Source organism: Octodon degus, unplaced genomic scaffold (assembly GCF_000260255.1).
Source record: "Octodon degus isolate 3935 unplaced genomic scaffold, OctDeg1.0 scaffold00009, whole genome shotgun sequence".
NCBI lineage: Eukaryota > Metazoa > Chordata > Mammalia > Rodentia > Octodontidae > Octodon > Octodon degus.
This window is the reverse complement of record NW_004524585.1, coordinates 31,362,263-31,384,430: the sequence shown is the minus strand read 5'-3', so window position 1 is coordinate 31,384,430 and position 22,168 is coordinate 31,362,263. Positions and strand designations below refer to the sequence as shown.

At 34.8% G+C, this 22,168-nt stretch overlaps 1 protein-coding gene across 6 annotated transcripts in view; it reads right to left on the bottom strand.

Annotated features, from left to right (window-relative positions):
- Fam172a (family with sequence similarity 172 member A) overlaps positions 1-22,168 on the bottom strand; it is a 444,651-nt gene that overhangs the window by 292,180 nt on the left and 130,303 nt on the right. For all 6 annotated transcript variants that reach the window (XM_023708514.1, XM_023708524.1, XM_023708528.1 and 3 more), the window contains 2 exons: positions 17,061-17,126; positions 10,114-10,305 (listed from right to left, as the gene is read on the bottom strand). In XM_023708514.1, the coding sequence (XP_023564282.1) occupies positions 10,114-10,305; positions 17,061-17,126 (258 nt within the window). The remainder of the gene's footprint in view (positions 1-10,113; positions 10,306-17,060; positions 17,127-22,168) is intronic.

Genomic DNA, 22,168 nt, shown 5'->3' with positions numbered 1-22,168 from the left:
ATCCTGTACCTCAGATTGTAGAACCTTTGTCAGTGCAGCCAGAACCTTTGTCAGTGCAGCCTACAATATTTAAATGACAATGGAATACCCTTCTCTGACAAAACTAAACAAAAAAGGGGGATACAAATGGGCAACCATTTGTATCTGTATGTTCAAAATAGTTTAGATACACACCTACATTCTCTTGGATCATTGAATAGAGAGATTTGTTCTAATAGTGTTCTAATTTGTTCTAATAGTTTGTGGACAGGATATCATGTCTGCATCTTGTACAATGAATAACCACTAAGACAACAATATACAATGTATTAATTATTGAAAATGTGCTAGTCATTGGTTTTGAAACTGTCTCACTGTTATTTGTTTCTCAATAAAATTATTTTAAAAAACCAATAAATTATGACAACTTATTTTGCTTCAGACATAGAATTATGCCTCATGTTCATTATAATTCAAGCTACGGAAATCCCTGGCAAGCGCAAGGGTCTGAGCTCAATCCCCAGTTCTGCCAAAAAAAAAAAAAAGAGAGAGAGAGAGAATTATGCGCTACGACATCCCATTTCTACATGGCACCCACACTATAAAATGACTCTTCATGAGACAATGGCATCTCTGTACAAGTATTTCACAGACATAGTGTCATCTTTCTTCTTTTAAGTGTTTTTGAAAAATTAATTAATTAATTAATTTATTTATTTATTTGGTACAGGGTATCGCTGTACAGCTCAGATTCATTATGATCTTCCTGTTTTCAGCCTCCCCAGCGCTGGGATTACAGGTGTGCACCGTAACACCCGGTTTCAATGGACAGCACAGTGCACCCAAGATTCCGGATTAGCTCAGCGTTACGGTACTGGGAATTAAACCCAGGTCATGGAGTTTGCCAGGCAGGCACTTAGACTGCCGAGCTACCTCCCCAGTCCCTATGCAATCTTTTTTTTAATACATAGGATTATAATCAGAAGCAACAACATATATCCGGAGATTGGTAACATTCTAAATGTATATGTGGCAGTACTAATTATATTAATGCAATATGCTGATTATAGTAATTATAGTAATACTTGTAGCAAACTCTAAGAGTTTATTTAAAGTATAAAAGGGCAAGATTTTAAATCTACAATATCAATGTGTTCCATCAGATTCTGACAACCTGTTGCAAATTTTAAGTAGTAGTTTATTTTCAGTCCAGGAAAACAAAAACCTATATATTCTTAATAAAAGATTTAAGGGGCCAGGGAGATGGTTCAGTGAAATAAGCACTTCCCTGGCAAGCACAAGGGCCTGAATTCAATCCCTGGTTACGACAAAAATAAAAAATAAAAAATAAAAAAATTTAAAACACTATATTGCTTTTTTCCAATATTCAAATAGGCCTTACATTATTTCTATTTAGTTATTCTTTTCAAATTAAAAAAGACAAGGTAAAATTATGAATACTAAAACATCTTCGAAGACACAAGTACAGCACAACCTGACATTTTTAATCTTTTGTTAAACCTAGGCCACTTAATAACAGCTAAGTACTCGACTTTATGCAAGATACACACATGTATCATGTATAATTATATCATCAAGTATATTTCATCTATCTATATATAATATCCATATATATCTCTATGTATCTATATATGATATAGTGTATTTCTAGTGTATATTTAGGATATTTTTCCCCCCGCAAGTTTACACCAGCAGCAGGTGTTCTGTGTTCTCGAACCTTGCTGAGCGCCCAGAATCCCGCTTCTCACCCAGAAGGTATTACCTGCTCCCCAGAGATGCCCACCTCCACAACTTACATATTTGCACACTTGTAAACAGCTCTGGTTCAGCAATTTAAACTACTCGAGCTGATTAAATGAAGTATCAGAGAACAGAGATCAGCAGCTTAAATAAAATTGAAAAAAGAAGAAAAAATATGGCTCATGATACAATAACATAAAGCTCAAGAGAAAAGTAGATTTGAAAAAGAGATCAGCTGATTCAAAAAGGAACAACATGATAGAAATTAAACAAGATTTCTTTGTGTTCACCTTAGGAGTTTAAATACATCGCAATTTATATTGAAATTCAAGTCATATATAAATCCTAAGGCTTTTGACTCACTTTCAAAAATCTATGCCCTTTCTCTAAGTCTCCAAAGTCACTTCTTAAGTAGACAAGGAAAGAAAAAAAAGAATTTAAATATGTATGTAATTGAGAAATTTAAAATTCAAAATTATAGACAAATTTTAATCATTTGTATAAAAATGATAATCACTTTTAAGTCCAGCATATTTTTTTCTAGCTCTTAGTGAAAAGGCACAGGTCTATGTCAAAAGTTATCTGAAGTCTGGTAGAGACACAGTAGAGAAAAAGACATTAGGCATAAAGGTCGTGTAATATTTTTCTTAGATTGATGTCAGATTAGATTAGCAAGGTGCTTTAGACTATTACAGCAACTCTCCATTTGATGAAGGAAAGAACTTAACTTCTGGCTTTATTCCTGCTTAATTAGTTCAGCACTAGAGACAAGAGCTATCAGAGAACAGCTTATCAGATCTATCTCAGAAATAGTGACCAAAATTCCAGAAGGTAATTGGATTCTTAAAACTGAACACAGCCTTCTTCCCAATTCAGTCATGACAGGGCCAGAAGGTAATGATATATCTGCCATGATGCAACAAGCAGAGCTGTCTTCTGTCAGGAGTTGAAATCATAAAGGAATAAGCTGTCGTTAACAGCCTCTCTCCAAACACTGGAGCTGTCATCTCATTGTTTGCTTTTGCTGCCAGAGGGCTGCTGTGGCCTCGCACACCTTGTCAATTCAGTAATGTGAGAAAGCTTTTAACCTTTCTGGAATTTTACTCCAACAATCTTCAATGAAGTCTATAATGTGAATACTTGTATTTTAAAAAATAATTTCTATTTTCCCTGAAAGTTTACTTTTGTTTGGATTTAGGGATACCGGTTTCAACCATAGTTAAGTAATCTCATATTTCAAATAGCAAAATAACAGCACTTACTTAATTTTTTTTCTAAAATAGGAACTTCAACAGTTTAAATTCAACCACTTTTTTTTTAACTGAGGATTGAACTCAGACTCTTGTGCTTGCCAGGGAAGCGCTTATTCCACTGAGCCACCTCCCTGGCCCCTATCAACCACTCTTTAAAAGAAAAAAAATTAGGAAGATCCTTGCAGTGTCATAGTCAAACGTTTTCTAAATATTAAGTTCTTTCAGATACGATCAAAACAAAACCATAAAAATAGCATATTTCATTAATATTTTTCAAAAAATGTTAAATTACAGACGTAGTGTCTTAATTACAAAAGGAAAAACTGCTCAGAGTAAAAAGTAAAGTGAAATAAAAACAATTTAAATTGAAAATAAAATCTAAATGAAATCACTTTGTGGTTTCTTGCATACAATTCTAGGAGAGTCAATGCACATCCATATATATGAAAGCAAATGTACTATGCATCTATGCATAAGCCTGCTTTTTAAATAAACAATCTCATTCTTGTGTTTTCATCTGATAACTCTTCGATGTCATTTTATATGAATGAACACACATATGTACACATATGGCTCATTCCTTTTAAGAAGCTGCATAGTCTTCTATGGCTTTAAATATGCCACTGTTTAAACAAATACCCACCCCTGGTGGGCTTCTAAGTGCTTGGAAGCTTTTCTGGCATTTCAAACTGCAGGGGGCGTGTGGGAACATGCACTCTATGCCCTGCTCTCACGCAGACCTCTACACATGAGACGCAGAGTTGAAGACGAGCATGCACACTGAATTTGGGGACACATTACTAAACAGCCACCTAAAACAGATTTCTTAATTTATATTCCTATAAATAGATAAACTTAGCATTATTAATTTATTACCAAACAACTCATTATCTACTACTGTTGGTAAAAACTAGTATCTATTAGAAAAAGTATTTCTTCAATTTTCACAAATATTTTCAATGTCTATTAAAAATCATCAAAGATTCTCATTTAAATAAAAGGATATTTTAAAATGCAAACTATCTTTATAATGTTGGGGTCTGTGAGCCCTGAAATATGTTTCTTGACATACTATTATGTCCTACTTGTACTATTACTGGTAACTTTTTCAAAAGCTCAGGGATGCCATTATTCCTATTAAAAATAGTAGCTATTCCTCTTTTAATATGATACTCTTAATCTAATACGAATTATAGGTAGCAAATATTAACTATAAAATGTCCACACTTCTCAAATACCTCTGCTGAAACAGCAAGCTCTTATAGTATTTATTTGGAAGAATAGGAATTGAGGGCAGTAATTAAGATATTATCCAAAACTCCATCACTTTAATTACTGAAAAAAATAATATCATATTCTAGATAACTAATGATAACAACTCCATGAACATCTGGAGAAACTCTACTAGTACAATCAATCAGTTTCACAAATGTGTACACCAAAAAGGAGAAGAAATCAAAATGGAGTAACAAAAGAGAAAAATATCATGCATAATAGAAAAGTTAGGCCATAGCTTGTTAAAAGCAAATGATTTACAAACTAAAAGCTCTTTAAGTCATGACACAGAATTCATATCAGTCAATTAAAGTATATTAATTTAGTCCCGCTATAATTACAGTAATTTCTAAGATAAAGTCCTAAAACATGGTACAATGGTGAATATTGCTATATAAGGAACTTCTCTCCTGTGATTTACAAAGCATTTGGTTGTACACAAATTCACTCCAATGCCTTTTTTTTTAATTTAGTGCAGGGTCTACAGAGTCTATAGGGTCTCACTACACAGATCAGACTTATAGTGATTCTCCTGTCTTCCGCTTCCCAAGTGCTGGGATTACAGGTGTGCGCCACCATGCCCAGGCTCAAACCTGATCTCAGCATGCCCCCGGGGTTGGGCCAGCACACAGGCCAGGGACTGAACCTTCGACCTCCTGTGTCTGCATAAGCAGGTGCTTTAATCCGCTGAGCTATCTGGCTGGTCCTCTAATGCCTTTTTAAAAAGATACAAATTGTAGAATTGACTACCTATCATTGAGACAATTACACAAAAATATGTAATTAAAATTCTATACAATTATTTTGATTATTTCTGCCACTAATTACACTAAAATATTAGTGCCAAAGAAAAAGAAATGCTAAACGCACCCCCCAGGATAAAATAAATGGGAGAGAATGAAGGATGCGGATATCAGAAACCTATGGAAGATTAGGTAGGCAGAAGCCTAAGTCCTGGGCGGGCATTACATCAGATTCACATTAAGTGCCTGCACAGGGACACAGCCACTGCCATATGCCTTTGTTTCCTGTTGGAAGCATCAAATAGTTAATACAAAATAAATTTTTGAAATTTGCATTTCTGAAAAATGCCTTCCATTCACTTGTTCAATTTATTTTAACAATTCAACAAGCAGAGACTTTTAGGTTAAAGTGAATTTTCATTTAGGAATTGCTTTACTACCTTCTGAAACAAGAGCTAGGTATTTAATATATTTGTTGTTATGTTTCTTTCTTTATTTTTATGTGTGTTTAATGAAATGGGAAGATGATATTAATTAGCTTGGTTCATCATAATATAGAACCAAAACTGTATAAATTATATTGACAAAAATAGTTATTAATTTTTAAAAACTCAGACATAGCATCACATCCTCAAAGTAAGTAATTACAAAAATAGCAGATTATCCTGAATAATCTCACTATGGGAAATCAGGAAAAATATTGTTTTTGGTAAGTAATCAGGTTTGTCCTAAAATTATTAAAATTACTAACTTTAGCTGGGCACTGTGGCATAACAACTGTAATCTCATTGCTACTAGGGAGGCTGAGGCAGGAAGAGAGAGTTCAAGGTCAGCCTGAGCAATACACTAAGGTTCCATTCTAAAAAATAATAATTTAGTTACTATGAGGTATGAATCATTTGTAGACAATATTTTGCAAGTACCCTTCATAATTTGAGGTTTTCCTTTTTGCTGATTTTATTAGAAAACATAACCATTTACATCTGCAACCATTTTGAAAAAAGTGATTGTCAGCATGCTCCACCACGCTCCTTACACCTAGAAAATGGAGTGTTGCTAAAACCTTGTATGTCTGTGGGTTCTAGGTCTGAAGTCAACCACTTCTGTGGTTTGGCTCTGAAACATCCCCAAAGGCCATGAATGAAACGCTCAGTCTCCAGCTGACGGTACTGCGGGAGGCCCTGTTGGGGGACGCAGCCCACAGGCTATTCTTCGGTGGTGTGCTCCCTGCCTGCGTGCTTCTTGCACCTGCGCTTCCTGGCTGCTGTGAATAGAGCCGCTTTCCTCTGGTACCCTCACTGCTCCACCGCAGCCCCACAGGCACTGAAGCAGCTGACTAGACTGACACCACTGACACTGTGGGCCAAAATACCTTTCAGTGCTTTGTTACAGTAATGAAAAGTTGACTAAAACCAACACAGTTCTATAAACCTCACTTGTACTAAACTTATTTCCTACACAATATAAGCACTATTTACATTGTATTAGGTATCAGAAGTCACTGAGCAATGATTTAAATATATGGGAGGATGTGGACTACTTACATGCAAATGCTACAAGTTTAAGATAAAGTACTTGGACATCCATGGATTTTGGCTCCTAGAACCAATCCTGTGCAGACAGCAAGAAATGACTGTAAAAATGAATTCCTCACCAGCCCAAAGCACATGGGGGTCTATGCCAGTGGATTTAATACAGATCCTGGCCCAGGAGCAGGGCCAGGATCTGTACCGCCGCATAACACCTGACCTATACATTCTCATGTCCCAACCACACCTCTGATTCAGGCATCGAGGGTTGAGGCAGAGTAAGTTAGGGTGAAATAAGCCCTCCGGGTGACTCCAATGAACAGGAAATTGGACTGTGTAGATCAGTGGCTCCCAAACTGCTTCCCATAAAATTTTTGACACTGTATCTCAATCAGTCAGAGCCTGGGCCAGGAAATCAGTGAGGTGCCTTCCTAAATTCTTTATGCCTGTAATTTGTAACCCTGCAATTAGTATTTAAATGAGTTAATGTGTCACCTATTGTCCTGGCTATTTAAAAAAAAGATGAAAATGTCTAAAAAGACATATATATATATATATATATCCAAGTAACTGTCAAAACACAATCAGTTGCTGAATATTTAGTGCTTGGCTCCCTACCATTTTTCACTCTGATTAATGTACTAAACCATGGAGCCTATTGAGCACCAAAAATATTAGCTGAGCAACTATACAAGCCCTTGCAGAGATTTAGCTAATAGGCACCATTCCTCTAACATAAAACTTGAATGTACTATTGATAATAAAAGTATGAAGTACTTAAAAATGCAAAGATTTTTAATACTTGTGATTTTCAATCTAAAATCTATGGAACGCTGAAAATTCAGGAAGGAAACCTCAGGTTCCAATCCTCATGCCCACTGCCACCACAGTGGCCCCTGAGGTACAAACATAATACCTTTCACAAAAGAATCCATTTAGAGACATAGTTATACTGTGTGTGGGGGTAACATTACAATGACATGGACCAAATCTCATACCAATATCTGCAATATACAGAAATATTAACATTAAGTAGACATGATATTTTCTGCCCCCTTCCCATATTAAAACTTACTGTCACTGTGATACGAAAACTAACAGACCATGAAATACAGAGAAGTGGTTCCCAACCTTTTCTAAACTATGGAAAGTTTAAAATATTCAAGCAAAAGCAGAGTCGATCTGGTTTAAAAGTAAAAATGAGATAAGTCTTCCGCTCCATTACATTTTCCTCTGTTTGCTCCCCTAAACCACTCTTGTCAAACCTGTTCCCTTTTTTCACAGAGAAAGACCCTGAAGAACCATACTATACCAGAGAAAACAGTGGGGTGGGGCTGATTTCTCAGTAGAATAAGTGCTTCCCTGGCAAGTGCAAGAGCCTAAATTCAATCCCCGGTTCCACCAAAAAAAAAAAAAAAGAAAACAGTGGGAAACACTGATTTGTATTTTAAAATATATAACTGAGATATTCACTATGAAAGAAGCTACCACAGTTAAAGCTCATATTCATTTTCAAAAACTAAAGACAATAAAGTACAACAATTAAATTTAGAAGCATACCACAGTACTTGAAAATCAACTACTTCAAGGAATCATGAGTTGCCATCGTTGAAAATGGCAGGAAAAGTCATTCTCTTTATAAAACCAAACTGGTTTACAATTCTAACATGGCTGACAAGTCCACTTCTCTGTCAGCTCTGTCTACAGGGGCCTATTCAAGCAGTGATATTTGTCATAGTTTCTCTATACTCTTTCACTTTAAGCGTGCACAACAAAATATTCTACAGTAAGCAAGATTTAGATGTCCTGTAACAGAGATAGCATAATTAAAATATTTCATCAAGAACTCACTAGCTGAAAATATATGATTTTCTTTATTAAGTTTCATTTTCAAATATCTATTGGATTGTGTATACATTTTACATATAATATTCTTCTGAAGTAAATAAATTAGATCTATTCTAACCTAAACACAAATTAATACGTCAAAGAGGGTTCATTTTACTATTTATAGCCTGAAGTAAAAAGTTTAAAATATAATATTTCACATTATTTCAGAATAAATTTCAATTTACTATGAATATAATTTATGGATATTTAGTGAATGCAATGAATATTTAGTTAATTCAATTTATTAATTGTAAAAAATTAGTTACTTCAGTACTACTAAAAACACTATTAGAGTTAGGAATCAAACCAAAAGTGATGCCTTTGTGTTGTTTATATATTCATGAAAACTGGAAAAAATATACTGAATTAACCTATGAAATGGTTAACTGCAGCATTTTAAGGGATGTAAAATCTATTGACATAAATATTCCTTAGGACATACATTGAGAGTTATCATTTCAGAATCAACAGAATAAAGAATATATTACATTTTGATTTTTGTCATCATCTCAGCACCCACATCTTAGCAATTCTCTTTTCATTTACGTATTTGGTACAGGGTCTCACTATGCAGCTTGCGCTCGGAGTGATCTTCCTGTTTTCAGCCTCCCCAGTGCTGGGATTACAGGCGTGTGCCACCACATCTGGACTCGGTCCCTGACTCAGTGTGCCCCAGTGAGTAGGGGATTGAACTCTAGCGCCTGAGCTTGGCTAAGCAGGAGCTTACTCCGCTGTACTATCTCGCTGGCTCCTGACATCTTATCAGTTTTAATTTAACAATATGCTAAAACTAAACAGACACATATACTATTCAATAATTATGCTGTCTTATAATAATTTTTTAACATAAGATGCCACTATACTTTTTCTCTATTTCCACTCATGTGTAAAAGAAATGCGTACTTTGTGAAATTTGGCTGTTCAATGGCAAAATTAAGAATGAGATAGTAAAACAACATTAGATGAACATTAATATCCAACAATGTTAGGTAAAAGAATAATTTCATTATTTCAAGAAAGAAAACCTTAAACACAATCTTAAGCTACTAATTTTTAAAACGTTTTAATTCAAAAAATAAAAAACATAGCAAATATTAGATTATCATGTATGCTTTTTATGAATACAGCAATTTATTTTGGGAGCTCTATAGAATATTTTAAAGACTGGACAAAAACCACTAAGCCATTTTACCTTTTCCTTTAATGAACAAAGAATTTATGTGCTTTATGTTTTAACTTCACTAAATCTGGTAGCCAAAGGTTTGCAAAAGTAGGGCCTAGAATACAGCTCAGTGGAACAAGTGCATGCCTTGCAAGTGCAAGGTCCTGAGTTCGATCCCCGGTACCAAGAAAAAAAAATTAAAAGTTTACAAAAGCAATCATGTTATTTTGTTAGAAGCATTTTCAACATCAATGAATATTTGACAGTTTTATATTTTGTGTAATTAAAAACAAAATAATCTTAGAATTAAAAATACTCATTTCAAAGATACTGTCTTTATCTTTATATGCTCAAACCACTTTGCTTTTTCTAAGAACTGCAAAATAATGCAAACAAATCATCATGCAAGATAAGTAACCATGTGAAGACCAGCTATACTTAGGATACACTTTCTGAAGGGACATGAGAAAGAAACCATACAGCACAATACAATTATAAATGCAAAAGGAAATCGCACTTACTTGCACAGCTCTCTTAATAAAAGGAATCTGCGTGCCGCTGTCCAGATCTTCATTTATAATGAGCCTCCTCGCCCACTGGCCTGCCCTCACCACACCACTGCCGTGAATCAGGACCATCAGCTTCTGGGGGTTTGTTAAAGCGTCCTCACTCATGAAGATAAAACTCTTTGGTTCACTTTCAACAGCATCTACCTGTAATTAAAAATAATAATAATTATAATAATAAATGTTTGCTGATGTAAAAATGAGAATACAATTAATGATTATAAATTACTTAATGTTATTATAGAATTATATGGGTTAAAAAAACTTCAAATAAAATTAAAATTTTCAGTAGAGATTAGCAATTGCATATTAGGTAGATGAACAAAACATGAACAATATATGTTTATATTTGTATATGTTTACAAATATAAACATATATTTCAAAGAATACTGGAAATATGCCTCCCTATATTATTACTGCGTGTCAGTAGTATATTACCATCATTCCTAAGATTAGGTAACTTCATTTAGTGCTTCCTGTGACTCAGATACTACGATAACTTTTAAAAACATTCTCATGTAATAACAACTCTGTGAAGGTGATACTATTATAATGCTCATTAGTAGATGAAATTGAATCTTCGATAATTTAAATGAGCTTCAGTTGCCCAAGGCTACTATTATAGTTATTATAGCTATTAAGTCTATAATTCTTTAACTGATGTTTATTATACCTGCAATAGAAAAGATAAAATCCCAGTTTGAAGATGCATCTACTGGAAAACCATATTTTAGTGTCAAACACTTAAATTTTTAAAAAGAGGATAAAGGAAATTATTTAAAAATTCACACTTTTCTATGTATATGGACTTTCAAGTTTCATTGAGACTGTGAGCACAAAATTATTATTTTACAAAGTAGCATTATTCATGCATTCCAGTAACCTTGCTTTAAGCACTAACTAGTTATGAGAGAAAAACTGAATGTTTATCCATTTCGGGTTTTTTTTTTTTTTTTTTTTTTTTTTGTATTTTAGAGAAGGGTCTACAGGGTGTTCAGGGTCTCACTACTAGATCTGACTCTTAGAGATGCGCCTGTTTACAGCCTTCCAAAAGCTGGGATTACAGGTGCGCCCCATCACGCCCAGTCTCAATTGCAGTCTCAGCGCAACTGTCATGGCAGGCCCTGGGATCCTTGGCCCCTGTGCCTGCTTGCAGGCGCTTTAATCCACTGAGCTATTTGGCAGGCCTTTGTTTATACATTTTGATTTTGCTTAATATTTAGATATTTAGCTAAAGATACATGATTTAAATTTGAAAGATACACAAGAACATAAAGGAGTTATAGCTTTGCAAACTTTGTTACATGTGTCATAGCTCACAGTGAACTGTATCCCACATCATAGTGGCCAGAAACTAAAAATGGAAGTCTATGCAGCCAGGTTAGAGCAGGAGCTGAGGAGCGCAGACGGCTCATGACATACACCGTACTAGGATCAAGCTATGTGGGGAGCAACCCAACAAGTCCTCATGTTGTCAACAACAGGTATTCATGCAGAAATCAAAATGAGAAATACGCAAAATCTGTAGATACCAAAATAATTCTCTGGATTCCAAACATTTCCAGCCAATAAGCATGGGAATAGAAAAATAAAACACAATTTCTACACTTGTAAAACAATGTGCTTAGTCTCTGTATTAGAAGCTTAGCTCTGAATGAAGCACAAATGGCATCTTATTTCACAAGAACAGCATGGCCACTGGACTTAACAAGAAGGAAAAAACAAAAACTTTCTTTCCTAAAGGCTGCCCCAACACCCCCTAAAACTGTCCTGTCCCTTTCCCTGATTTTCTGCCACACTTTACACCACTATCTGACATACTATGTACCTTACACATCCATTTGTACATGGATTCTCTAGTAGAATGCAAGAAGTCACAACGTTCTCTATTTTGGATTCAGTAGCATTCTAAGTGTCTAGACAAGAACCTGGTGTGTTGCAGGTACTAATTAAGTAAAGGAATGAACAGAGGCTTTTAATACAAACACTTAACACGCATCATCAGTGACTTCCTTTGGGTTAAAGGAATTTAAATAATGCATCCTCTTAAAAGGCTGTATTTGCCTGGTTGGTTCAGCAGCATGTATTGAAAATTAGACAAATGCTCAATGATAATTTTAAAAGAGCTTTATAATGTTAAGAATTAAAATGCCATAACTTTAACTTTATTATTAGTAACTGAAAATATAAGAGAAATATGAAATGAAAAACAATCACATTAGCTTCACTTGCATGCTGTGTCCACAGAAAGCAAACTATGATGTTGGAAAGCAAATGAAATGAAAGCCACACAGGAAGAGTAGATGAGAGACAGAGAAAATCAAACCTGAGGAGAAAAAGTCCCTTTTACCTAGGAACATTATATGAAAACAGAGGAATCACTCGGGTAAAGTGGCTTTAAAAAAAGAAAACAGTGATACAATCAGAAGAAAAAAATTAAAAGGCAGAGACATCACTGTACAATTAAAAAATAGGTCACAGTAGTTCCCAAAGAGTAAGGCTAAACTTGCACAAATAGGAAGATTGAACCCCCAGCCCTTGTATCTGCCTAAGCAGGCGTTTTAATCTGCTAAGCTATCTCTAGCTGGCCCTTCTTGATTTTTTGATTATTTTAAAGTCATATAAGCTCTAGGCATTCATATAAAGTTAGTCTTTTATTTAAATAGTATCATAAAATGATGTAAGTTGACATTAGAATTTCCTGTTTCCCTTTTTGACAAGATCCATTTTGAAAATGCTGACTAAAAATAAACAAATTTGTACAAATAAAAATGACTAATAATGGTGTCTGATGGGATCCTGGCGTGGCAAAGAAAATGGGCATTTATCTCAATGAGAAAAAACTGTTGTTGCAGGCTTCAAGTAGGTACACAATGGAACACAATGCCTCTTTTTTTCTATTTGACTAAGTCCCTTCTGAACTGACAGGGAACCCAGGCAGTCTTTTAAACAATGGGAATTCACCACTTTGAATCCAAATTAATCATTGTTAAACTGAAGGAGTACTCAAATGTTGTGTCCCAAATTTTCTGACCAAGGAGATTATGGGGCCAAAGAGGAAAGTGATCAATGATGTAGAGTGTGCCTAAGGAGAGTCACATGGAGAGAAAACATTCTCTCAGGCTTTCACAGACAGAAAATTGGCCAAGCAATGGCTGTGACTTGTCCACATGGCTGACACTAACAAAGGATCTACAATCTGAGGTAAAGAGTCTCAGGATAAATCCTGAGGGGTTTTGACTGGCCTTATCAGATCCAAAAGCTACAATTCTTATTACATAGGTTTTGCTTTATCTTGGTCCTAAGCATCCAGCAGAAAAGTATAAAAATGAAGTACAAGAAATAAAGCCATGTTGTTATGTCAAGCTGTAGGGGACTCAGGTCAACAATTTCTGACATTGCCAGTCAGGTGGAAGACCCAATAGTCTTATATATGGACTACTGGACTATTTTGGAATATTTTGCTGAGTTCACAATGGAACTAAACAAGAATAGGGGATATAGATGAATGACCATTTTGTATCTGTGTATTCAAAATGGTTAGGATATATAGCTACATTCTCTTAATTCAAGTAATGGATTTGTTCTAATAGTGTTTGTAAATAGAGTATCATGTCTGGGTCTTGTACAACAAATAACTACTAGGAAGGCAGTATGAAATGTGTTAATTATTGGAACTGTCCTACCAATTTGATTTGAAACTGTCTCATTGCTATCTATTTCTCAATAAAATTATGGAAAAAAAAATAAACTGAAGGAGTACTTATTTTCAGAAGATACAAAAGTGTTTCTTTTTCTTTCTTTCTTTTTTTTACTGAACTTGGGATTGAACTCAGACCCTTGAGCTTACCAGGGAAACGCTTATTCTACGGAGCCATCTCCCCAGCCCCAAGAGGATACAAAAGTGTTTCTTTTTCTTTCTTTCTTTTTTTTACTGAACTTGGGATTGAACTCAGACCCTTGAGCTTACCAGGGAAACGCTTATTCTACGGAGCCATCTCCCCAGCCCCAAGAGGATACAAAAGTGTTTCTTTTTACAATGCTGTGCAAGAATTTTGGAGGGGTGACATATTGAGGTAGCCATGATTAAATTACCTAAACATTCAGAAAAGTTGAACAAAATATGAGAATACCAAACTAGACCAGGAAAACCAACATTGAAGATAATTAATAATATTAATGATTATGTGATAAGAGCAATACAATACTTGAGCTAGTCATTGGGTAATATTCACTTCAATTTAACATAGGACTCTGACTATACCTTGTAACTTTGTCTGTAAAAGGTCAGTGCAGTTTACATATTAAAATATCTATATAAATAATGTTTTCTTCATTAACCTAATAAAGTCTGGAAATGGCTATTTGAAGGCTATTTATCTTTAAACAGTGGTAAGTGATTAGGCTAAGAGTTCACTTTATTGCCAAATCAACTTCATACACCATTAGGTCACTGAGAGGTTACAAACAATATTTAGCAATTCAACAACTCTATTATACTCTAGAACCTCACAAATTGTGCTGTTTCAATTATACACATATATATACTAAAAAGCTACTGAATTTATTATGCTAATTCATGTATTCAACATTCTATGAAGGTATGAGATACAATAATACAGAAAATTTCATCCTATTTATGTTTAGTATAAAGTAAATATAAGACATGATCATAAAGTTTACTGTCAAACTATGGGCTTATACAAAGTGATATAATTTTTAAAAATTAGGGGGAATCTTTTCTAAGTAGTTTTAACTATAAAACTAAATTTTAGTTCATTGTCAAGGAAAAAGGGGTGGTGGTGTTCTTAATAAAAATAATGTCCCTTTTAAAACACATACTTTTAGGTCTTGGATTTAGGAAAAGTTGGGAGAAATATAATATTTATTGAAGAGAATTTGAGAAGCATATAAAATATGTGATTATTTAAAATAGAGATTAAGAGGTGGGGAGATAGCTCAGTAGAATAAGCACTTGCTTGGCAAATGCAAGGTCCTGAGTTCAATCCCAAGTACCACCAGAAACAAAACAAAACAACAACAACAAAAAACCCTCCTAAAAGAGAGATTAATTTCTTTTTTTTTTAATTTTATAAAATAAGGGCAGGACTATTACACAAGTGGTCATGTTGTTCTTTTTAGGACTCACCTAATGTAAGTCTCTCTATATGCTGACTGACATCAGATCTAAGTTTAAAATGAGAGGATAATAAAGGGATTACAAGATAAATCCACTACCTAAGGCTGGCGGGATAGATCAGCAGACTAAGTGCCTGCGTAGGCAAGCACAGGGACTGGGGTTTGATCTCCGGCACCACATGCCAAAAGACCAGGAGTGGTGGCACACACCTGCAATCCCAGCGCTGGGGAGGCTGAAAACAGGAGGATCATTACAAGTTCAAGTTGCATAGTGAGACCCTGCATCAAATACTAAAGAAAAAAAAAAATAAAGTCCACTACCTAATCTGAGGTTTTCTATAATGGTAATAAAATTTAATCATACAGCATGATCTACCAATTATCTCATGAATTGTACTGGAATTCTAGAGATTAAAGCAAGCTTTAGGGTTCAGTATAAGGAGAAATATCCTAAAATGTTGAGTATATTGGGTTTATATTATTCTTGAGAAATTCTAAAAGAAATAATGAGAAAGGAAGATGGGACAGAATTGTACCTTGACTTTGCAGGAGACCAAAGTGAATACATAGTTTTTATAAAAACACTAGATCCAAAGTCAAAAAAAAAAAAAAAGTTGCATTCCAAAAAACGCATAAAATCTTGGCTTTCTTGGATTTCAAAAGGAAAGAAAAAGTCTAAAAGAACCTAAGGTTGGCCTATTAAACAGAATGTTTTTTTCGCTACTACATCACAAGCACTTGGAGTGTCCAGAAAGACCTTCAAATAAACATTTGCTGAATGAAAGGAATCAATAAGTGAATGGCTAACAATGTGACCTAGCCCTTGGGGTTACCATAGAAAATTGAATGTAAAAATAGAAGTTGTTTAAAATTGAACTATGAAATCAAGTGTGTTAAGAAACCCTCAGATTACCCAATTTATAATAGGATATCATTACTAAGGAATCTTAAATTTTTATGTAAAAGTCATGCAAATGAAATTACCCATATACAAAGTTTTGCATGAGTTCAACAGACTACTTTCATCAAACATTCCAAGTTCTCATGTATCATAATCAAAGCTGCTAGGACTGCAAAGATCATCTAGCGTAGTACAAACATCATTTCACACATAATATCAATATTTTTTCACATGAAAGTTTAATATTCCATGCTTTAAATAAAATGAGGTTTTTTTTTTTTTTTGAATCTGAGTCTGAGAACAAATCTTAGGTTTTCTACTTCCAAAACCGCAAAATGTGCAAAATAAAATCTACTACCGAAGGCTGGAGCAATAGCTCAGTGTTCTGCTAAAAAGGTCCAGGGCAATGTCACAAATAGCAAGTACCGGGGGCCTGCCGGTTAGCTCAGTTGTTTAAAGCACCTGCTTGGGCAAACTCAGTCAGGTGCAGGGGACCGCAGTTCGATACCTAGCTCCACAAGCCACGCCACACCCACCCTAAGGCAGCCTGAGTTGGCCAAAAAAAAACAAAAAGAAAAAATCCTTCCACAAATAGCAAGTACCACAAATGAACTTGGGAATGTTTACAAGAAACATATTGTGTATAGAAATAAAATACTCATTAGAAATCAAATGTTTAGATAGTTAGCAAATGTCCAATACAACAAGTGCCCTGGTTTACTTCAAAAAAGTAAAAATACAGTATTCCACCGAAGCAAAAAAACCCAACAAACCCCAAAAAAAGGACAAAAGAAAGGATAACCCTGTTATTATCAAAACTATACATTTAAAGTAAACATTTTTTTAAAAAATAAGACTTACTGGAATAGTGATTTTTTTCAAATTACAGTCCTTTTCCAGGAGCTCATATACATACTTCGTGATGATCTAAGTAGGAAAGAAATAACATATTAAGATGCAGGGTCATACATTATCAAAACTGATGGAGACTTTGATAAATTAGTTTTTGCTCTAAGTGACTGCCTAACCATCCTGGAGAGTTCTAATATTATATTAAGAGATTTCCTAATTACTTCTAATAATTTATTTCCTGTTGCTATGTGAATAACTACGGACCTTGGAGGTAAAGATTAGGACCAATTGGCTGTGGATTTAGCTCAGTGCACAGCACCTGTGCCTGAGTGTCAAGCATGAGGACGAGTTCAATTCCCTACCCTTCTAACCCCCCCCTAAAAGAGATTAGGACCAGAAATTGTACACTTGAAAGACCACACAAGACTTTCTCCTTTGCAAAGGACTACCGTAAAAGCATCTTTTCTTTCCTCTATGTTTTTAGAATTCATTTTCCTTGTAATTTCCCTACAGATCTTTTATCTAATATAATTCTTATGGGAGTTTGAATAACAATAGTTCTTTGGTATTAACTGGAGGAAGAAAAGGTTTCCAAAAAAGAACACAGACCCAGAAAAGCCAGGTACCAGTCAATACTCTACTTATGGGAAGTAGTCTTCTCAAGCATATTAATGTTCCAATTCCTGAAACCTATCAATATGTAATGTTATATGGTCAACAGGCTGCTTATATGATGAAGAATTTAAAATGGGAAAGTTCTCCTAGATTATCAGGATGGACCCAAACTAATTGTGTAAGATCTTAAGAGTGGGAAACTACAGAGGCCCAACATCTCAGAGAAACGCAAAGTAAAAAGGATTCAACTGGTTGCCCTGGGTTTTGAAGGTAGAAGGAAAGCATAAACAAGAAGTGGGGTGGTCTTTACAATAGGAAGGTTTGGGGAGATACGTTAGCAGCACAATTGCCTCCTGGCAAGCACAAAGTCCTGAGTTTGATCCCCAGTACAAAAAAAAAAAAAAAAAAGGAGGGTTGAGCCAGGTGTGGTGGCACACACCTGTAATCCCAGTACTCTGGAAGCTGAGACAGGAGAATCACTAGGAATCTAAACTGCGTAGTGAGACTCTGTATCCAAAAATAGAAAAAATTTTTAAAAAATATATAAAACTTTTTAAAAAGATAATAGAATGGGGATAACTTTTGATCTTCAGGCACTAGAAAATGAGCCCTCCACCCTACAACTGCAAGGAACTTCATTCTGCAGAAATAAGTAGTGAATGGACTCTTCTCCCAAATCTCACACTGCTTGGCTATGCTTTCACTTGTGGGGTGAGTTTCATACTGAACTTGTAACATACAGAATGGTAAGACTACAGATTTTACCAATTACCATTGGTAAACCAATGGTAATTTGTACAACAGCAACAGAAAAATTAAATCCTGTTGCTATCAAGGAAATAAAAGAGTAAGGAAAGGGATGTCTGAAACAAGAGCAAATATTTACTGGGTAGTTTTAGCAGTCACTTTTTTTTTTCCTTAAAAAGATAAATTTATTTTCTCTAAGCTCTGGGAGCTGGAGGTCCACGATCATGGTGGGAACAATGTCACATTCAGTTGAGAGACAGCCCCCTTCACTTGGCCATCTGCCCCTTCTTTTTTTATTTTCCATAATTTTATTGATAGACAAATAGCAATGAGATAGTTTCAAATCAAATTCATAGGACAGTTTCAATAATTAACACATTGCATACTGTCTTCCTAGTGGTTATTTGCTGTACAACAGACATGATACCCTACTTACAAACACTATTAGAACAAATCCCTTTATTCATTAAGAGAATGTAACTATATATCCATCCTAACCATTTTGAATACACAGATACAAAATGGACATTCATTTATATATCCCCTTTTTTGTTTAGTTCCGTCATTTAAATATTATAGGTGTATGAACTCAGCAAAATACTCTAAAAGAGTGCAGTAATCCATAATAGTATTGGGTCTTCCACTTGACTGGCAGTGTCAGAAATTGTTGACCTGAGTCCCCTACAGCGTGACATAACAATATGGCTCTATTTCTTATATTTTGTTTTTATACTTTTCTGCTGGATGATTAAGACCAAGGTAAAGCAGGACCTATGCAATAAGAGTTGTAGCTTTTGGATCTGATAAGGTCAGTCAAATCCCCTTGGGATTTATCCTGAGACCCTTTACCTCAGATTGTAGATCCTTTGTCAGTGTCAGTCATGTGGATGAGTCACAGCCATTGCTTGGCCAATTTTCTGTCTGTGAAAGCCTGAGAGAATGTTTTCTCTCCATGTGACTCTCCTTAGGCACACTCTACAACATCGATCACTTTCCTCTTTGGCCCCATAATCTCCTTGATCAGAAAATTTGGGACACTGAGTTACATGACGTTACAGTACAAGATCTCATATGTCCTGAGTCTTTTAATTGACCTTTAGCAGTCACTTTGAGGAGTGCTTCTTTCTCTTCCCTCAAATGTCCCTAGATATCTATGAAAGCTATCTCAGAGAATAATTTTAGCAGCAATATAATTAAAAGTCAAATTTTATGAAACAAAACAAGAAAATTATTTTTTCCAGAAGATTTACATTTTAACTGTTTTGGTGATACATTCCATAACCTAAAATTGATTTTTTTAAAATTCAGCCTTTTCAAGGAAGCTCAAGAATCTTTTATGTATGTGTTTTATATCATTTCACCTTAGAAACAGTATTTATATGTATGTTAGGACTGCTTTATCTTACTTGGAATGATAATTTCAGAAGCTATGACATTACATTAAAGCTAGGTAATAATATGCTCTGTATTAATCTGACAGTATTCTTGCATTGAGTTTCTTTCAAAGAAGCAGTTAGAATTATGTTGGTTGTACTTTCCCTGGAAGGTGGTGGCATTATGAACTTGAAAATAAACTAAAAATTATTTGTTTAGATACAGAAGTAGGTTTGTAGTCACATAATGGCTTGCCACTTCAAATGAAGTGGCTTAACTAGGTGAAGTTACTGAAAATGAGTAGCTCTACCTTTCTGAAAACTTCCTATGAAATTATAAAGTGCTCTTACAGGTAAAGCAACAAAACTAATCCAGTGTAAGTTGAAGTCCACTTAATTCTATCACTATCCAAAATATATAAGAAACAATGTGAGGGGAAAAAAAATACTTTAGCAGTTCAAACCTCTTTTTAATATTAACTAAAATATCAGTTAATTCTCAATTTTCATACTATGAGAAAATAAAACAAATCCAACAGCTGTTTATATTTGCCTTAGAAATGTTTATTCTGAAATTTATAATATGCAAAGCTAAATAATATAATCATACATTGAGTAATTTGCCTACTGCATTTTTTTCTCCAGTTCCTGAGTACAAAAGAAAAATTACCATAGACTAAGAGAGGCACCTCTCTGGCAGCTCTCTCCTCTTAGAACATCTGTCACCCACCCACAGATAGACCACTGGTCAAATGCTGCAGGCTACTGTCCTTCTCTCACTTGAACCCTTTGGGACAGGACAAAATGTCCACCTTCATGCTCCTAGAGCATGACTGAGTAGCACTAACACATCAAATGGTATTATGTGCCTGTTCATTACCCAAGGAGTCCTAGAATACTATGATTTGGGTGTCCCGCCTGTATTTCTCTTTCCAGTCATACGACTGTATCAGGCACATTAAAAGTGCTTTATGAATTCTCCTGAGTGTCCATGTTGAATACATTTTTTGAGGGAGATAAGTATTTCCAATGTTCAAAAGTCTTTTCTAATTGCTGAATCAAGGCTTAGGAATAAGCATCAAGGATTCATTCATTGCCTTCCAGATTGCTTAGGACTGCAATCTGCATTTAGAAAAAATGAAACTTCATTTCAAAATGGAGATGAGAAAAGTATTTCTGTCAGTGTGTCATCTTTGTTCAAATATTCACTGAAAGCTGTGTTCAAAGATGAAAAATAAAAAGGCTTAAGAGACTATGCATGCTCTAAAATTGTATCTTCACTCTAATAAGAAACATAAGAACGTTCAGTTTCCAATCCAATGTAAAAAGAGCCTGGAAGCAGTTACTCTTAGCCTCATAAAAGTACAAAAGATGAACAAACTGAAAGCCAATATGTCTTCTTAGATACATTGGAGAATTGAGGACCCAGGATGAACTCCTTTCCTGAAAACTGCAGAGATAGGCAGTCACTATGGAGAGGGTTTTGTGTGTGTGTGTGTGTGTGTGTGTGTGTGTGTGTGTGTAACTGGGGATTGAACTCAGACCCTTATGCTTGCCAGGGAAGCACTTACTCCACAAAGCCATCTCCCAGCCCCACTCTGGAGAGTTTTAGGCAGCAAAAGCCCAGGATCTGAAGCCTCGCTAAAATGATGCCCTGAACTAGAAATAGTTAAGCTGTAATGGGTTAATTGCCAGAAGCCCAGTGTGAACTAATTTAAGAGTTTAAAAACAAGGAGGGGGCCCAGCCTTAAAGAGCAGTGGCAAAATTTTTGCTATCTCTAGGAGCCTAGTAGGTTGTTTTATTTTTTGCAATTTCTTTTTTTTTATTTTTAAATTAATTTTATTGAGAAACAAATAGTAATGAGACAGTTTCGAAACAGATTAGCAAGACAGTTACAATAATTAATACATTGCATATTGCTGTCTTCATAGTAGTTACTCATAGCACAAGATGCAGACATGATATCCTGTCCAAACACTATCAGTACAAATCTTTCTTCTCATTGAATTAAGAGAAAGTAGCTGTATATCATCCTATTTTGTATATATAGATACAAAATGGTCCTTCATTTATATCCCCCATTTTTGTTTAGTTTTGTCAGTAGTAGGTTCTTAATGTATATACATCTTCTGCTTTAGAAGAGCAGGGGACAGTAAAACTTTAAAAATATGCTGCTCATATCTGTTACTGAAAAAAATAAACTTCATATTTTCATATAGTTACTTTATTAAATTTTAAATGTATTTTAATGAGAAAAAATGGCAATGAAACAGTTTCAAAACAGGTTACTAGGACAGTTACAATAATTAATATATTGCATATTGTTGTCTTCATAGTAGTTATTCAGGACAGGATGCAGACATGATATCTTGTCTAAACAA